The 13,477-nt window shown below is 45.4% G+C and overlaps 1 protein-coding gene across 3 annotated transcripts in view; it reads left to right on the plus strand.

Annotated features, from left to right (window-relative positions):
- Window positions 1–13,477, plus strand: part of FGF14 (fibroblast growth factor 14) — a 292,035-nt gene that overhangs the window by 190,063 nt on the left and 88,495 nt on the right. The window contains exon 1 of one of the 3 annotated variants that reach the window (XM_081003295.1): window positions 2,557–3,547. The exons of the other annotated variants lie outside the window; for them this stretch is intronic. Coding sequence (XP_080859421.1) covers window positions 3,352–3,547 — 196 coding nt within the window. The 5' untranslated portion in view covers window positions 2,557–3,351. Of the gene's footprint in view, window positions 1–2,556; window positions 3,548–13,477 lie in introns of those variants that run through there. 3 annotated transcript variants of the gene reach the window in all.

Here is a 13,477-nt window from a genome sequence, read left to right on the forward strand (position 1 = left end):
CATATTTGGGAGATTTTGCTTTAAAGGGTGTGCGTAAACATTAAAAAAAAATGTAAGCACTACTTTTTCACCTAAACTTCAACTGAAGCCCACAAGTTCAGCTAAAGTTGAAAAAGATCCCTTTGAAAGGGAAGAATGAGCAAGGTTGTAAATAGTTTTCTTGCTCGTCCAATCTTCCAGTTATCAGATGCTTTGGATGGGATAGGAAGCTGTAGATCTGTATGTATCTCTTAAATAGTATTTCCTTACATAGGCTTGTAGTGGGTTTTGTCTAAGTTGAAAGTTCACATAGCGAGTGGGGTTCTAAAGTTACTGAAGTTTCACAAGTGAATGTTATAGTTAATACATAATTGAAAATCCATTTTGTTCAGTATAACTATCTGGGCAGTGACTGTCAGTGGCATAGCGTGGGTTGTCAGCACCCGGGGCAAGGCAAGTAATTTGCGCCCCCTAACCCGCACGCCTGGCACCCCCCTCCACAGTGGGCGGCGACCCCGGCGGCTCGGATCGGATCCGCACAGCCAGCACTGCAGTGAGAGAGAGGGAGTGAGCCAGGTAGGGGCAGAGAGCTGCGAGTGTGAGCGCCCCCCCCCAGAAGTTGCGCCCGGTGCAGCCGGCCCCCCTGCACCCCCCACGCTACGCCACTGGTGGCTGTTTAATCTGGTACCAATTATGGGTGTGTCTGCAGAAGATTTATGTCTGGAATCCTCACATACCATATTATTATTATTAGCATTTGTATCATAGGAGTCAAATCCTAGGGGCTGAGGTCCCATTGCCTCCCCATAAAATATTTGAGGGAGCAACAAGCCCCCCCCAATTGATAGGCATTGCCATTCAAACGGTGTGTGTGTCTTGTGATTGATTGTGTGGGGTGGGACTTACCTGCCCCCCCCCAAATATTTTATTCAAGTTGGCACCCCTGAAGGAGCTCATGGTGGCACACACAGTTCTCATCCCCATTTTATCCTCACAACAACCCTGTGACGTAGGTTTGGCTAGGAGCCCAAGGTCACCCAGCAAGCTTAGCAGCTGAGTGGGGATTTTAACCCTGGTCTCCCAGGTCATCATTCAGCACTCTAACCACTGCACCACATGGCACTCATTCTGGTGCCACACTGGTAAAGCTCGGAATCAATCCAGGTTGGACGTCCAAACAATGGGGCTGCTTGCCTTAGCTGACGTTGTTGTGCTAAGGTGCCAATGAAAGAAAATGCACCTCACGTGCCCAGCAACAAATATGAGTCGTCCCCCCCCCCCCCCGCATCTGAGCCTCCATCTGTAGCAGACATGTAGAGTTTGACTGGAGCGCGCAGTTATCATAATTACATGCCTGAGCTCTTGGCAGACAAATAAATTAATCACAGAATCTCGGGGCTCTTTTTTTCATAAAACTTAAAAAACGAGAGCCAAATTCCAGCCTTACAGACTACAGGGTGAAGTTGAGTTTTCAGTGGCCACTACGGAACTCAATAAATCTAGCGGTGCCCACTTGTACAACTCAATGTGTTTGCTTGGCAATAGAAGCTACGGAGCCCGTCCTGTTTTGAAAGATGATCTTAAGAGGAACCGGTTCGCCCGCCCTTTGAACGCCTGGGCGATCTCCCTTCCCTGTTTTCCTCCTGGAAACAAGACAAGCCCGAGAGAGATCGCGAGCCAAGGCTGCCTTTGTGGTCAGCTGGCTGCGTCCGAGAAGCCCTAGCTGGCGCTGATGCTCTGGAGCAGAAAGCGCGCCTGTCTCTCTCTCTCTCTTTCCCTTCCCAGCTCACCCTCCCCTGCCTGGGAATTAGTCTTCCCCTCAAGCAGCAGCGTGTCCGGTTCCGAGTCCCGAGAGACTAGGGCGCCGCCGCCGCTGCTGAGGCGGAAAGGCTGGGTTTGGGCGCCGCCGACTTGTGACCCTCGCGCCCCCGCCGCCGGCCCTAAGAAGGCGCACATCCCCGCCGCGTCCTTCCGCCAGAGTAACCCCGTCAGCCCCGCCGTAGGCGAAGCAGCCACAAATGTCCCTCAGAGAGAGCCGCCTCGGCGGGGACAACAAAGAGACCCGCGCGCGACGCCAGTGTCTGTCGCGGTTACGTAGGGAAGAGCCTCTCTGCCCTCACACCACCACCACACGCGCGAATCTTTAATGCGTTACGGTGCTGGCCGTTAATTCGTAATTCTAACCCCGGTGAACTCGGGGTCTCGCGGGGCGCCCGCTTATTCGGGGTGGGGCAGCAGGGCAGGCAAGACTGTTGTGGCGGGAACGCGAGGGGGAAAGTCGCGGAAGCGCGGGAAGCAAGTCTGTCGCTTTCCCGGCTGCACTTTCACCCAGAGAGCTGAGACTTTCTGGAGCGAGGGAGAGAGGCGTAAAGAGACACCAAATTACAACTTCTCCGTCTCTCTTTCTCACATCCGTGCGCGCGCCGTCTCACACTTTCCCGCGCATAATTTCCCTCAGTCAAGCCCCTAATCTCTCCCCACCCCTCCTCCGCCTCTCTCTCTCTCTCTCTCTCACACACACACACGAAGATGAACCGCGCGCGCGCGCGCTCTGCCCTACGCGCGCGCCCGCGCAACGCACACTCTCTCTCACACACACAAGCTCCCGGCAGTCACAAAAGCCTGACTGGAAGCCGAGGGGCGGCCGCGTGGGCTTCTCTCGGCGACAAGCAATTTCCTCCCTTCAATCGCGGCGAGGATTTTTGAGCCCACCTCCCTCTTTCCCTCGCCTCCTTCCCTTTGATTAGCATTCTCCTCGCTGCTGGGTTTTTGTGTGGTGCGACTTACCCCTCCTCCTTTCCCCCCCTCTCCCTTTCCCCCGCTCCCACCCCAAGGACAAATCCCCTCCCTCAGTCGTCTCGGGAAGGGAGAAGGAGGGTGAGCGCGTGTGAGCGAGCGAGCGAGCGAGCGAGTGAGTGTGTGGCGGGGTGGCGGCTAGGGTGGGACTGAAGCGCCGCGATTAAGGCTCGCGCGCTCTCTCCGGAGCCGAAGCGGGCGCTCTCCAGATGCTGCTTTCTCAGGCACTCGGAGGCAGCCCCGACGACGAGGAGGACACGGCGCCGGCGGCCGGAGCGGCGGCGGCGGCGGCGGCAGCCATGGACCAGCGGGCAGAATAAGCCGGGCGGCGAAGACACGGCATCCGCCGCGGGCGCTGCTTGTTGCTGTTCCCGCTCGGCCTGAAGCCAGGCGACTCCATGTGGTGACCGGAGGACTTTTCCTCGCCGCCGCCGCCGCCCCTACCCGCGCCTTTTCTTTCCAGTTGGCCTTCCGGAGATGGGTCGGCGCCTCGGCTGAGCCAAGCCCCGCGCCCGTCTCCGCTGCGTTTGGGCAGGGCTCTCGCGGACGCGGAGCGCCCGGCGACGGACCGAGGCCATGGCTGCGGCCATCGCCAGCGGCTTGATCCGGCAGAAGCGCCAGGCGCGCGACTTGCAGCACTGGGACCGGCCCTCGGCCAGCAGGAGGCGCAACAGCCCCAGCAAGAACCGCGGGCTTTGCAATGGGAACCTTGTGGATATCTTTTCCAAGGTCCGCATCTTTGGCCTCAAGAAGAGGAGGTTGCGGCGCCAAGGTGTGTGTGTGTGTTTTGTGTATGTGTGTGTATATGTGTGTGAGTGAGTGTCCTGTGCCTTGGAAAGAATGGCCTGTGGTTTCCAAACTTGGGCCCCAACACGCTGGTAAAGGGCAAAGAAGGGGGGAAACTGCCACTTCTGGGTGCTTTCTAGAGCTTGCAGTGCGAGAAACCTCCAACTCGTAGTTTAGGGTTGTGCCCATTTTACAGGAGGGAAACTGAGGCTGTCTCTGGGTTCATTGTTCTGAAGAAACTCTCTTCCCCTCTCTTAGTAATGTGAACGAGAACCCTTGCTTTCAGTACATAAGCATGCTTTGGGACTGGCAAAGAAAGCCCTTGCCTTATTTAACCGCCTAGTTTGATGAGCAAAACTGGATGGTTCCAGGGCGTTAAGAGGCAGCTAAGCTAAAAATGTCATCACAAGCTAAAAATGTCACCACAAGTCTGTGAGATAAGTAATTGTGCCCATTGTACAGAAGTGGGTTTACAGGCATTTAAAGTGCTTGGTCCGCAACCAAATCATGGCATTTGGTTAAGGTAATGAATGGGCAAGGACTTATCCACAACTGTTTAGATATTCTTGTCACACTCGCAGTCAGGGCTGTCAAAGAGAAGTAAATGAATGGATTCCTATCCACCCTTCTAGTTAATGCTCATGGCTGAAGTGGTAATTCTAGTCTAGGCTGGTAATTATTGGTATAGAATTGGAAAGATAATTGTTTCATATTAATTAATGCCAGATAAAGGGAGTGATACCGAATATGTGGGATTATTTTATGCTACTTTATCTTCATTCTTACCAAAGTGTCCAAATCAGTGTTCTTCGAACTATTTCAACTGAACTAGGTGGCTTGTGAATGGTCTGTAACTACAACAAAATACGTTGCTCTTCAATATCTGCTAACTAGATTCTAACTTGTGTCCCATCCCACCCTCTGAAGCTGAGGATAAGAAACCTGGGAGCTCTATACAGATTTAAGTATATTTCATACCCACTGCATGGAGCAAAGGGTTGTGTATACTAATGTCTGAAGGCAGCCTTGGAAGGATAACATGATGCAACAGTAAATCCGCTAAACCTTTATTATTCCCTCTGTTGTCCTCTGTCTCTTTGCCTTTAGATTTTGTAGATTTTTATAATTTATAAATACAAAGAAATCCCAGCACGAAGCAGCTCTAAGAGACAATTCATATTTGCAATGATCACCCATTGTTCCAATCTGAAGCACAATTTTAGCAAGGAGAAACGTGTTTTATAATTGTAATTTGTGAATTGAATCAAGTAAAGAAAATAATTATTTCCTGTGTCAATAATCTAAATGCATTGAGGGCATTTTTTTGGTAAGAAAGCAAGGTTTAATGAAGACAAGCAGAGAGAAAGATTTTCCGTGAATAAATTGTATGAAGATCCATATAAAAATATTGTGTTTTGAGTGAAGTAATAACTAGTATTTAGTGTGTTCTGTATTTTATAATACAGCCCATTGTTTCAGTATTAGAAAACTGATAGCATGAGAAGGCAAGGCAGGCATTCTGGGGCACTGTCACTTTAAGAATCTACAGTTGCTGAAGTGGAGAATCCTCAGAGTGTTGAATGTGGGGGAACCCCAATTCCCACTACACCCTATTTTTGCAGCCTCTGTAGCTGGCTCACTCCGGTCATGGTTGACTTTTAATCATTACATTTCTTAACACACTGGGAATGTTCTGTCACCAGTTGGAAAACCATGGACAGTTGTCTTTAACACTACATTTCTGAACCTTAACGCTGATTTTGCTGAATTTCTTTCCCTTTCTTTGAACAGTCTAGCGCTGTGGGCTCCCCACCGTTCCTTCATTTTGTCTCTTTTAACCATGGTTATCATTAGATGTGTGAGCCTCCCAAGGAAAGGCAGTTCAAGTAACAGTAACTGGAAGAGTCTTAACTATATTGGAACTATATTTGAGGAGTCTTACCTATATTGATACACCAGGTGCATCATGCAATTGTGGATTTAGATTTCTGGTTTTTCTGTCTTTATGCACAGTGCGGTGCACTCTTGGTGGTGGGAGGGAGCTGTTACACACACACACACACACACACACACACATATATTCCTGCTTCAGATGGATTTGATCAAAGTGCAAACAGACCATAAAATCAGTGTGATGGGAAACCTGCACTCTCTCCCTTAGATCAGATAGTTTCCTATTCTGGTAATACTCCCGAGTTTTGAAAACTGCAGATTCTGTGACAAAGCTAGCATTATCCCTGCCATAACTAAAACTAGGAAGACCTCAGAACAACAACAACAACAACAAACAAAACCCCTTCCCCTCTTCAGTTTAATTTGTTCTATACTTTTCCACTTGTACTAGCATGTAAGGTTTGCACTTCTGGGAAACGAGATCCTTCCTATCACAAGGTGTTTCAATACTGAAATGCTTTTCCTGGCTAAGAAAGCCATGCACTGCTTTCTAGGATGTAACTTATACTTAATAAGAAGTTTCACTCATGGAAACGTAAACTAAACCAATACATATACGTTATTGATAAAATTTAAGAAGAATGTTTTAGACTCTGTTAAATTAATTCTGAAAGGGTGAATTGGCTTTTGCTTTTGCTTTTTGGAAAGCAGTGACATAGCCAAGTGAATTACCTGACAACAGCAACTAGTGACAATAAAACAACAGTGACACTGATTTCCACAATCTATTCATCTTGGTTTTTTTAGTGAAGGTAGTGCAATGCTTATAGCTGGTAGTTGCTGTGTGTGCGCCCAAGAGCAGCCTCAGCGAAGCAACATTAATGGCTCTATTTGTTGTCCTGTTTGCTTAGTTTTACACACAGTGATGCCAATTTATGGCCTTAGCAACTCAAGCATGCTTGACATCCACACATATTTGTTTGACTTATCATTTATGGGAGAGGGATTGTATTTAATAATAAATGCATTAAATTTAAAATGAGCAAATCACTAAAGCTAGTGATCTACTTAAAACATTATTAGATCATAAGGGTTGTTACGTGAACAACAATAGTGTGAAATAAGAGCCATTTGGAAATTAAGGCGACTCCTTTAAGAAGGCAGATCCAACAAGCAGAAGCAACAATTCAGGTTGATTCTCTATTAGGAAATGTTCCTTTAGTTATATGTTATAATTTCAGTGTGTGGGAAAGATACACACATCCAATCCATATTAGCATAACATAATGAAAATATTACATTCACTTAAACCATTTCCATTTTTGTACCTTCTGTTTCATATACAAAATGTTTATAGAATGCATTTGGAGAGTTTCTAGTATATTCTCCTAGAAAATGTACTATTTGTTAATCACAACTCTCTTGTTTTAGGGAAAATGAAGAACATCAGATCCACTATTTATTATTGGTTATAAACCACATTGTTGCCCTTACAGGTGATGACATGTGTTTTGCCTGGCTTTAAAAACAGCAACAACCTACTGATTCCCTAAACTTCTTTTTAAGAAAGGTGTAGTGTGGGGTTGCATTAAAGATTGTTTAATTAAATTTGGCTAAAGATTAATACTTATCACTTGTGTGGAAAAAATTGCTATGGTTTCCTATGATGTCTTAGGCTGCTAAATAATAATTATGAACCAGTTTTCCATGTTTGTAGATTCTGGGAAAATTAGTATTGCCTTCTAGGATCAGGTGTTGTTTTAGTATTTGCCTTCTAGTTGATTCCAGAAAGTTATAGATGAAGGGGGGAAACCGAATGCAATTGGAATCAGTCGTAATTTTTGTGCTGATGTTAACGGTGCACATACTGAGCTTTTTCATATTGTATCTAGGGATGTTCCTAAAACCTGCTTTGATGGTATTAGGTTGAAATGCTTGACTGTCCAAATTTTGTGTGCAGTACATTTCGCTGATAGCAACTGGAATATTTCACGTATGGTGTGTGTTCTGGGAAGGAGTTGCTTGCCATTTTATTGTTTTATTGCATCTTTTATCAAATGAGAATTATTATTTGTGCATGAAACTTTATCACTGTAAAGCTCTGCTTCAACCTTTTGTGTGTTTACTGATACTTGCTTTGCCCTTGTAAACACGTGTATTTTGTAAGTTATAATCCTATTATTACCAATCTGGTTTACTTTGAAATAGGGATGGGGGAGAGATTGCATTTAGTTTGCATTTAAAGGTGAACTTACCTAATTCACACATTCTGAAACAATATACAAATGGAAACATAACTATAGTTCAAAATTCACACTTCCCCAAATTTTGGAATCTAGTTCTCCAGACAAGTGATGTGTACAGAAATGCATAGACTAGGATATGGTGTGCATACAAATGCGTATATTAGTGAAAATAGCACACACAAAAGGAGAAAGCACTAGAAGAAATTGCTTTGCAGAAATGTGTATATTGAGATTTTGCTGTTTAAGTTGCATGAAGACTTTTTTTAAAAAAAAATTGCAAACTGATCTGGAAATGTAGAGAACTATAAAATAGGGGGTGGGCGTGGGTGATGAGGAACTGCAGGAAACAAAAATTGACAGGTTTGCCCTCCCTTACTTCCAAGTAAACATGCTTATGATTGGGGTGTGAAATAATTACTTTCCAACAAGTTTACACCCACCCATACATTTGTTGGTTAATTTACATGTGAGAATTTGTACATTTGCCTTGCAAATCTGTATTGTAGTTTAATACATAACGGTGGAAAATGTAATTTCTGTAGCATGGCAAGTGGTGGGGTGGGCTGAACAATCCAGAGTTCTGCTGCTGCTACAGTGGTAAAAGTGCCACAGAACTTTATAGACAGCACGGCAAATACAGAATTCACTATATATCAACCAGGGACTGTGCCAGCAATGATACTGACATGCCACCCTCACATGAAGGCCCCCTTTGAATGAAGGGGACGTGCTCCCAGCATCCACCTTGCATCATCATACACACATCGTGCAAGGTGGGACACAAGTGCTCCCACTCCACTAGCCCCATTGGCACAGCTAGCGACAATCCCAGTACTTCAAGTCCCAAGGCATCCCTATAGGCAGGAGTTCAAATTCACTCATGCCATCTACAAGCAGTATTTTAGGAACACAGCACATGGGGGAAATATAGAAAAGACACAATACGGCATCAATATAGCTCCCTGGGCAGAGTGTCTACACACACACACACACAGAGAGAGAGAGAGAGTTCTCCTGAGACATGGGTTCAAGACCATCAAGGAAGGGAATGGCTCCATGGCCAAATAACCGAAGGGCAGGGTTGAGAGAGGCAAAGGGGGCAGCCCTAGATACACACTGGTGGCAAAAGCAGCCTACAGTGCCTCACTCACCTCAACCCCAGTCTCAAGACCCACCAGGATCCCAGGAGCATGAGAACTGCAGGAAGATTCCTGGTATGGTGGAAAAGTTCATGTTTGATACATTGGAAGTCCCCGTACATACTACATTAGGAAAACAGGAGGCGCACATTAGCCCAATCATCAGGAGTGCTGCAGCCAGCCCTTTTAACACACCCTTCCGACTGGCAATCCATGTGATCAAGACGCCCTTCTGCTATCAGTAGCAAATGGTGTGATGGGGCTGTGCCACTTAGCTGACCTCCCTCTGGCTGAGTCTGCTTTATACTGGGATGGATAGGCGTGTGGTGGCAATGAGGTCAGCATGCTGCAAACTGCATTGGCTCCATTTGTACCATGCCCACCCTGCTGCTGCCCTGCTCCCTCCCTCTCTGTCCCAGCATGCAGTAGCAGGTAGGCCAGGCAAGTGGCAAAGCCCCACGACACCGTCTGCTACTGTCTGCTGTTTTACATGATAGGTTGGTCCTGCCAGGTAGTATCAGAGCAAGACTAATTGCCTCCCTCCTCATCCCCCTCCCTGCAAACTGACTACCTCATATAACCTGGCAGCAGCACTTATCTGTGCACTCTGAGATGCCTGACCCCCTCTTAGTCAAGAGAACCATAGTAAGCAGAGAGGGGAGAGACCACTCTTCTCCTTACCATCCTATCCTGAGGCCAGCTGAGCAAAGGAGTACTTATCTGTCCATCCATAGCAACAAAGAAACTACGCTTGTGACACAATCAAAGTTCTTACTCAGAATGTATGAGACTCTGAAAGGGAAAGAAGTATCTATAGGGTTGCCAAACACTCATCTCAACAAGGCTTCTGTGTCTTGGTCAGTGGTTTGACAGACAGAAGGGTAGCAGGCTTGGTGATCTGTCAGGTACTAGCTCCATACTGGGAGCATCATCCGTGGTACAACTGTCTGCAATTAACCTTGCAAGGGTGTGGCAGTCTGCCTGGAGCAAGAGGAACAGCTGAGAGCATCCTTGTAACTGCTGCAGGTCATAAGGTGGGACTAGCTGGTGTTGTGAGAGCTGTGAGATTGGTGCTGTGCTTGTGGAAGAGCTGCTTGTGGAGAACAAGGAGAGACACACACAGTGAGAGAGAGAGAGAGAGGACAGCAAACAATAGATAGCAGCTGGAGTGCATAGTCTTTGAAACAGTAAGTGTTTGTGTGAGGAGGTAAGAGATCGCCAACAGAGAGCTTACCTGCTTATAGCAGCTCGCCTGTGTAGGTGGACACCATATTGCATCGTTAGAGCAATACAGTTCAGATAAGGCTCAGCATTTGCATGCATAGACAAGGAATACACTTGGAGCAGCTCCCCATTACAGCACGTGTTTCACACTTCTCTGTGTAGGGTATTCTATCCTTGCATTCCCAGCTGTTAGACGGGAGTAGAGATTGCTGTTGGCTGGTCCTGCCTGGAGCCTTGAAGCAGGGTAGCTTCCAGGGTTCTAGGGGTAGGAAGTGTTCACAATATGCAGAAACGTCTGGTGGTGCTTAGGACATAAATCTTTTGCGAACCGATCTCTTTTTATGCAAAGTGTCCTTTTTTCTGTTATTTCCTTTCAGCGGGGTTCCCTGTTGTGAGCTCAAAGTCTGTGTAACATCATCAGTACAGCCCTGTGCCTCACCACCTATCATTTGATGTATGGTTTATGCATAGTTTGTATTACTGGTAGTGTGAGTGGGTGTTGAGTTAAAGCATTTCCTATGTTCTGTCATCGTGACAAGGGCAGGGCAGATAATGGGGAAAGCAATTTTAATTTTGCCCTCCCATTGACACCAGTGAAATGGAAATTCCTTATACTAGCTTGATGCAAAGTTTGCTCATTGACAGGGATGTGAATGTGAGTTGAAGCAATGTAGGATTTGGTATAAGCATCCTCCTCACGCAGTTATGCCAGCATAGCTGGGCTTCCCCAAGGTCTTAGAGCAGCAGATCTCAAGTACAGAATTGTGCCCTAATTCTATTACTATATTAAACAAGTTATCAATTGAACTAAGAATGTTTCAATAGGTTTTGTGGGGGTTGGCGGTGCTTTTGCGCCTTTCTCAAACTGAGCAAGTGGTATTTGGTTGATTCCTTGGTTAGGAGTACTGAAAAGAGAATTCTTTTGCAGAATAAAATTAAGATACCTGTGGCTTGAAGCCTGTAATGTGAGATTTTTATTTTTATTTTTGCTGGTAGGGGCATGAAGGCAGGATAAATCTGATTTGCATTATATCCATAGTGCTGTGATCCAGTAAAAATGTGGCTAAGGAATCACTGACTGCACTCCCAATGGAATTTATGTACTGAGTAAAATACTTTGGCACTGATCTGTCAAACCATACATGCACACTGTAGGTTTCACACAGACTGCTACATGTGAGGAAAAGATGGCTGTTACTTGGATACAGCTGGTAATTTGCTGCACCAGCAGCAGCCAGGAAATCAGAGCCCTTTCCCCCCAAAATCTATTTGGTACAAAATGCCCCAATCATTTTGTTTGGCAGTGTGGCAAATAACACATTATCACATGCATGCATCCTCTGTTGCAATTTTTAAAATGACCCAGTTGCCCACACATACTTACATGAGTCAGTAGTGCCCCTAAAAAAAGGAAAGAAGTAATTTTTGTAACCTTTTCCTACCTAGTCTCCTAGAGGCAGTACTTACTCACCACCAGCAACTAGGCAAGTGGTTATTTACAAGCCTGTAATTATCTATGTAAATTGTACATCTACCTTTTCATGTCAGTTTGTCTTTGATGCTAAGTTAGTGTACTTCATTATATGCAATTTTCTATTTTGTATTCATGTATAATTTTAGTGATGCAAAGTGGGCTTGCTGTAAAAATGTCTTGTAATGAAGCATGTGTTCCTCAATAATTGCTTTCCGTAGCATATACTATATATTTCATCCATTGCAATTTTATTTTCCCAGCTTCCTGCTGTTTGCTGCAAAGTTTTATTTTGCTAGAAACGCTTTTTATTTTATAAAGAGAGCTCGCCCATTATTATTATAGTTTTCTTTATTATTTTGCATTTTTACCAAATTTATACAAAAATTCCTCTGAACTATGTACTAGATTGCCTAAGGCCTGTAATCCTAAATACCACATTTGGAGTAGTCTGTACAATTCTGCTCATATCACCTCAAAAAGGGTATTGTAGAGCTTTTTAAAGAGATGTAACCAAAAGTATCAGGGGGTTTGAGCAGCTCTTCTGTGAGGAAAGGTTGCAAAATCTGAGGCTTTTTAATTTAGAAAAATAAATGATAGAGCTGCCTAAGATGGTGCATGGCACGAAGAAAGTAGATAAGAAGATTCTCCGCCGCCCCAGTCCCTGCTCATTCTCCCATGATACTAGAAGCTGGGGCCATTCAACAGAACTGAGTGTTGAAAGATGCAGAACGCATAAAATAAAGTTCTTCACACAGCACATAGTTGAGCAATGGAATTTACCCCCATGAGACGTATGGATGATCACTAACTAAAAGATTAGGAAAAATTATGGAAGATGCCTCTGATTGCCAGTTGCTAGAAATCAGAAGTGGGAAGAATGTTGGTGTGCTCAAGTCCTGTCTTCAGGCTTCTCATAGGCATCTGGTTGGCAACTGTTAGAACATGATAGTTTCAAAATGCTTTAGGGGGTTTCGTCAAACTGTGTTTCAGGGAACCCTGGGTTTCCTCAGAGGTTAATCAAAGGTAACTCGGTGTGAAGATCACTGATAGTGGACAATCATCCCTTAAAAAAAAAAAAAAGGTTTAATCATCATTACCACTACAACAGTGATAAGACAAGGGTGGCAGATATAGATCAGGATTATCCTCTTAGATTTATTGGTGATTTGCATCTGATTGGCAAGAGGGGGTTGACTCTCAAATGCTTAACAGAAGCAACAACACCCAAATTAGATATACTGCTGGAATAAGGAAAGCAAAGTGGGAGTGGACTTTTGTGTGAAAAGACTGCTCAGTTCAGTTGTGATACTGAAAACAAATCCATGGGCTAACTTTATGTCCATTGTACCTGGGTCTCATTGGTAGATCTTAGGGTTATGGTAAATATAAAGCAGATCTGAGAAGTCTGAAGTCTGTCCACTTGTACCCTAGGATAGCCTTCCCCAATCTAGTGCCCCCCCCCTATTCCTTGGACTACAACTGCCATCAGCCTCAGCCAGCATGGCCCAGTGGTTGGGTAATGGGAGTATAGTCCAATTATCTGGAGGACACTGGGATGGGAGAGACTGTTCTAAGAAGTTACGTTCTCAGATCAACCACAAGGTTCAATATATTTTGCCTGTAAGCCACCCCACATGAACTGTGACTCTTACAACATGCTTCAACATGCCTCAGGTCCCTCTAAGAGGCTGTGATTCCATGTGAAAGGTTATCTCAGTAGACATGCCAGTGTAGAGGCTTGCCCTGGGCGCAGGGCCAAGCGCCACTATTGGTCAGTTGGTCCTGTGCTCAGGGGAACACCCTCTAATTCCTGCCGCCATTGGCCAAGCATCAAATAGCTCTTACAAGATTTCTCTTCGTATAACAGCAGCTGAAGAATGTAAAAACTGAAATGTTTTACTTTAAAACTAATGTATCCGTTGTGTGTGTGTGTGTTTACA

The sequence above is a fragment of the Podarcis pityusensis genome, assembly GCF_964106645.2.
Source record: "Podarcis pityusensis genome assembly, chromosome: 4".
NCBI classification, from domain to species: domain Eukaryota; kingdom Metazoa; phylum Chordata; class Lepidosauria; order Squamata; family Lacertidae; genus Podarcis; species Podarcis pityusensis.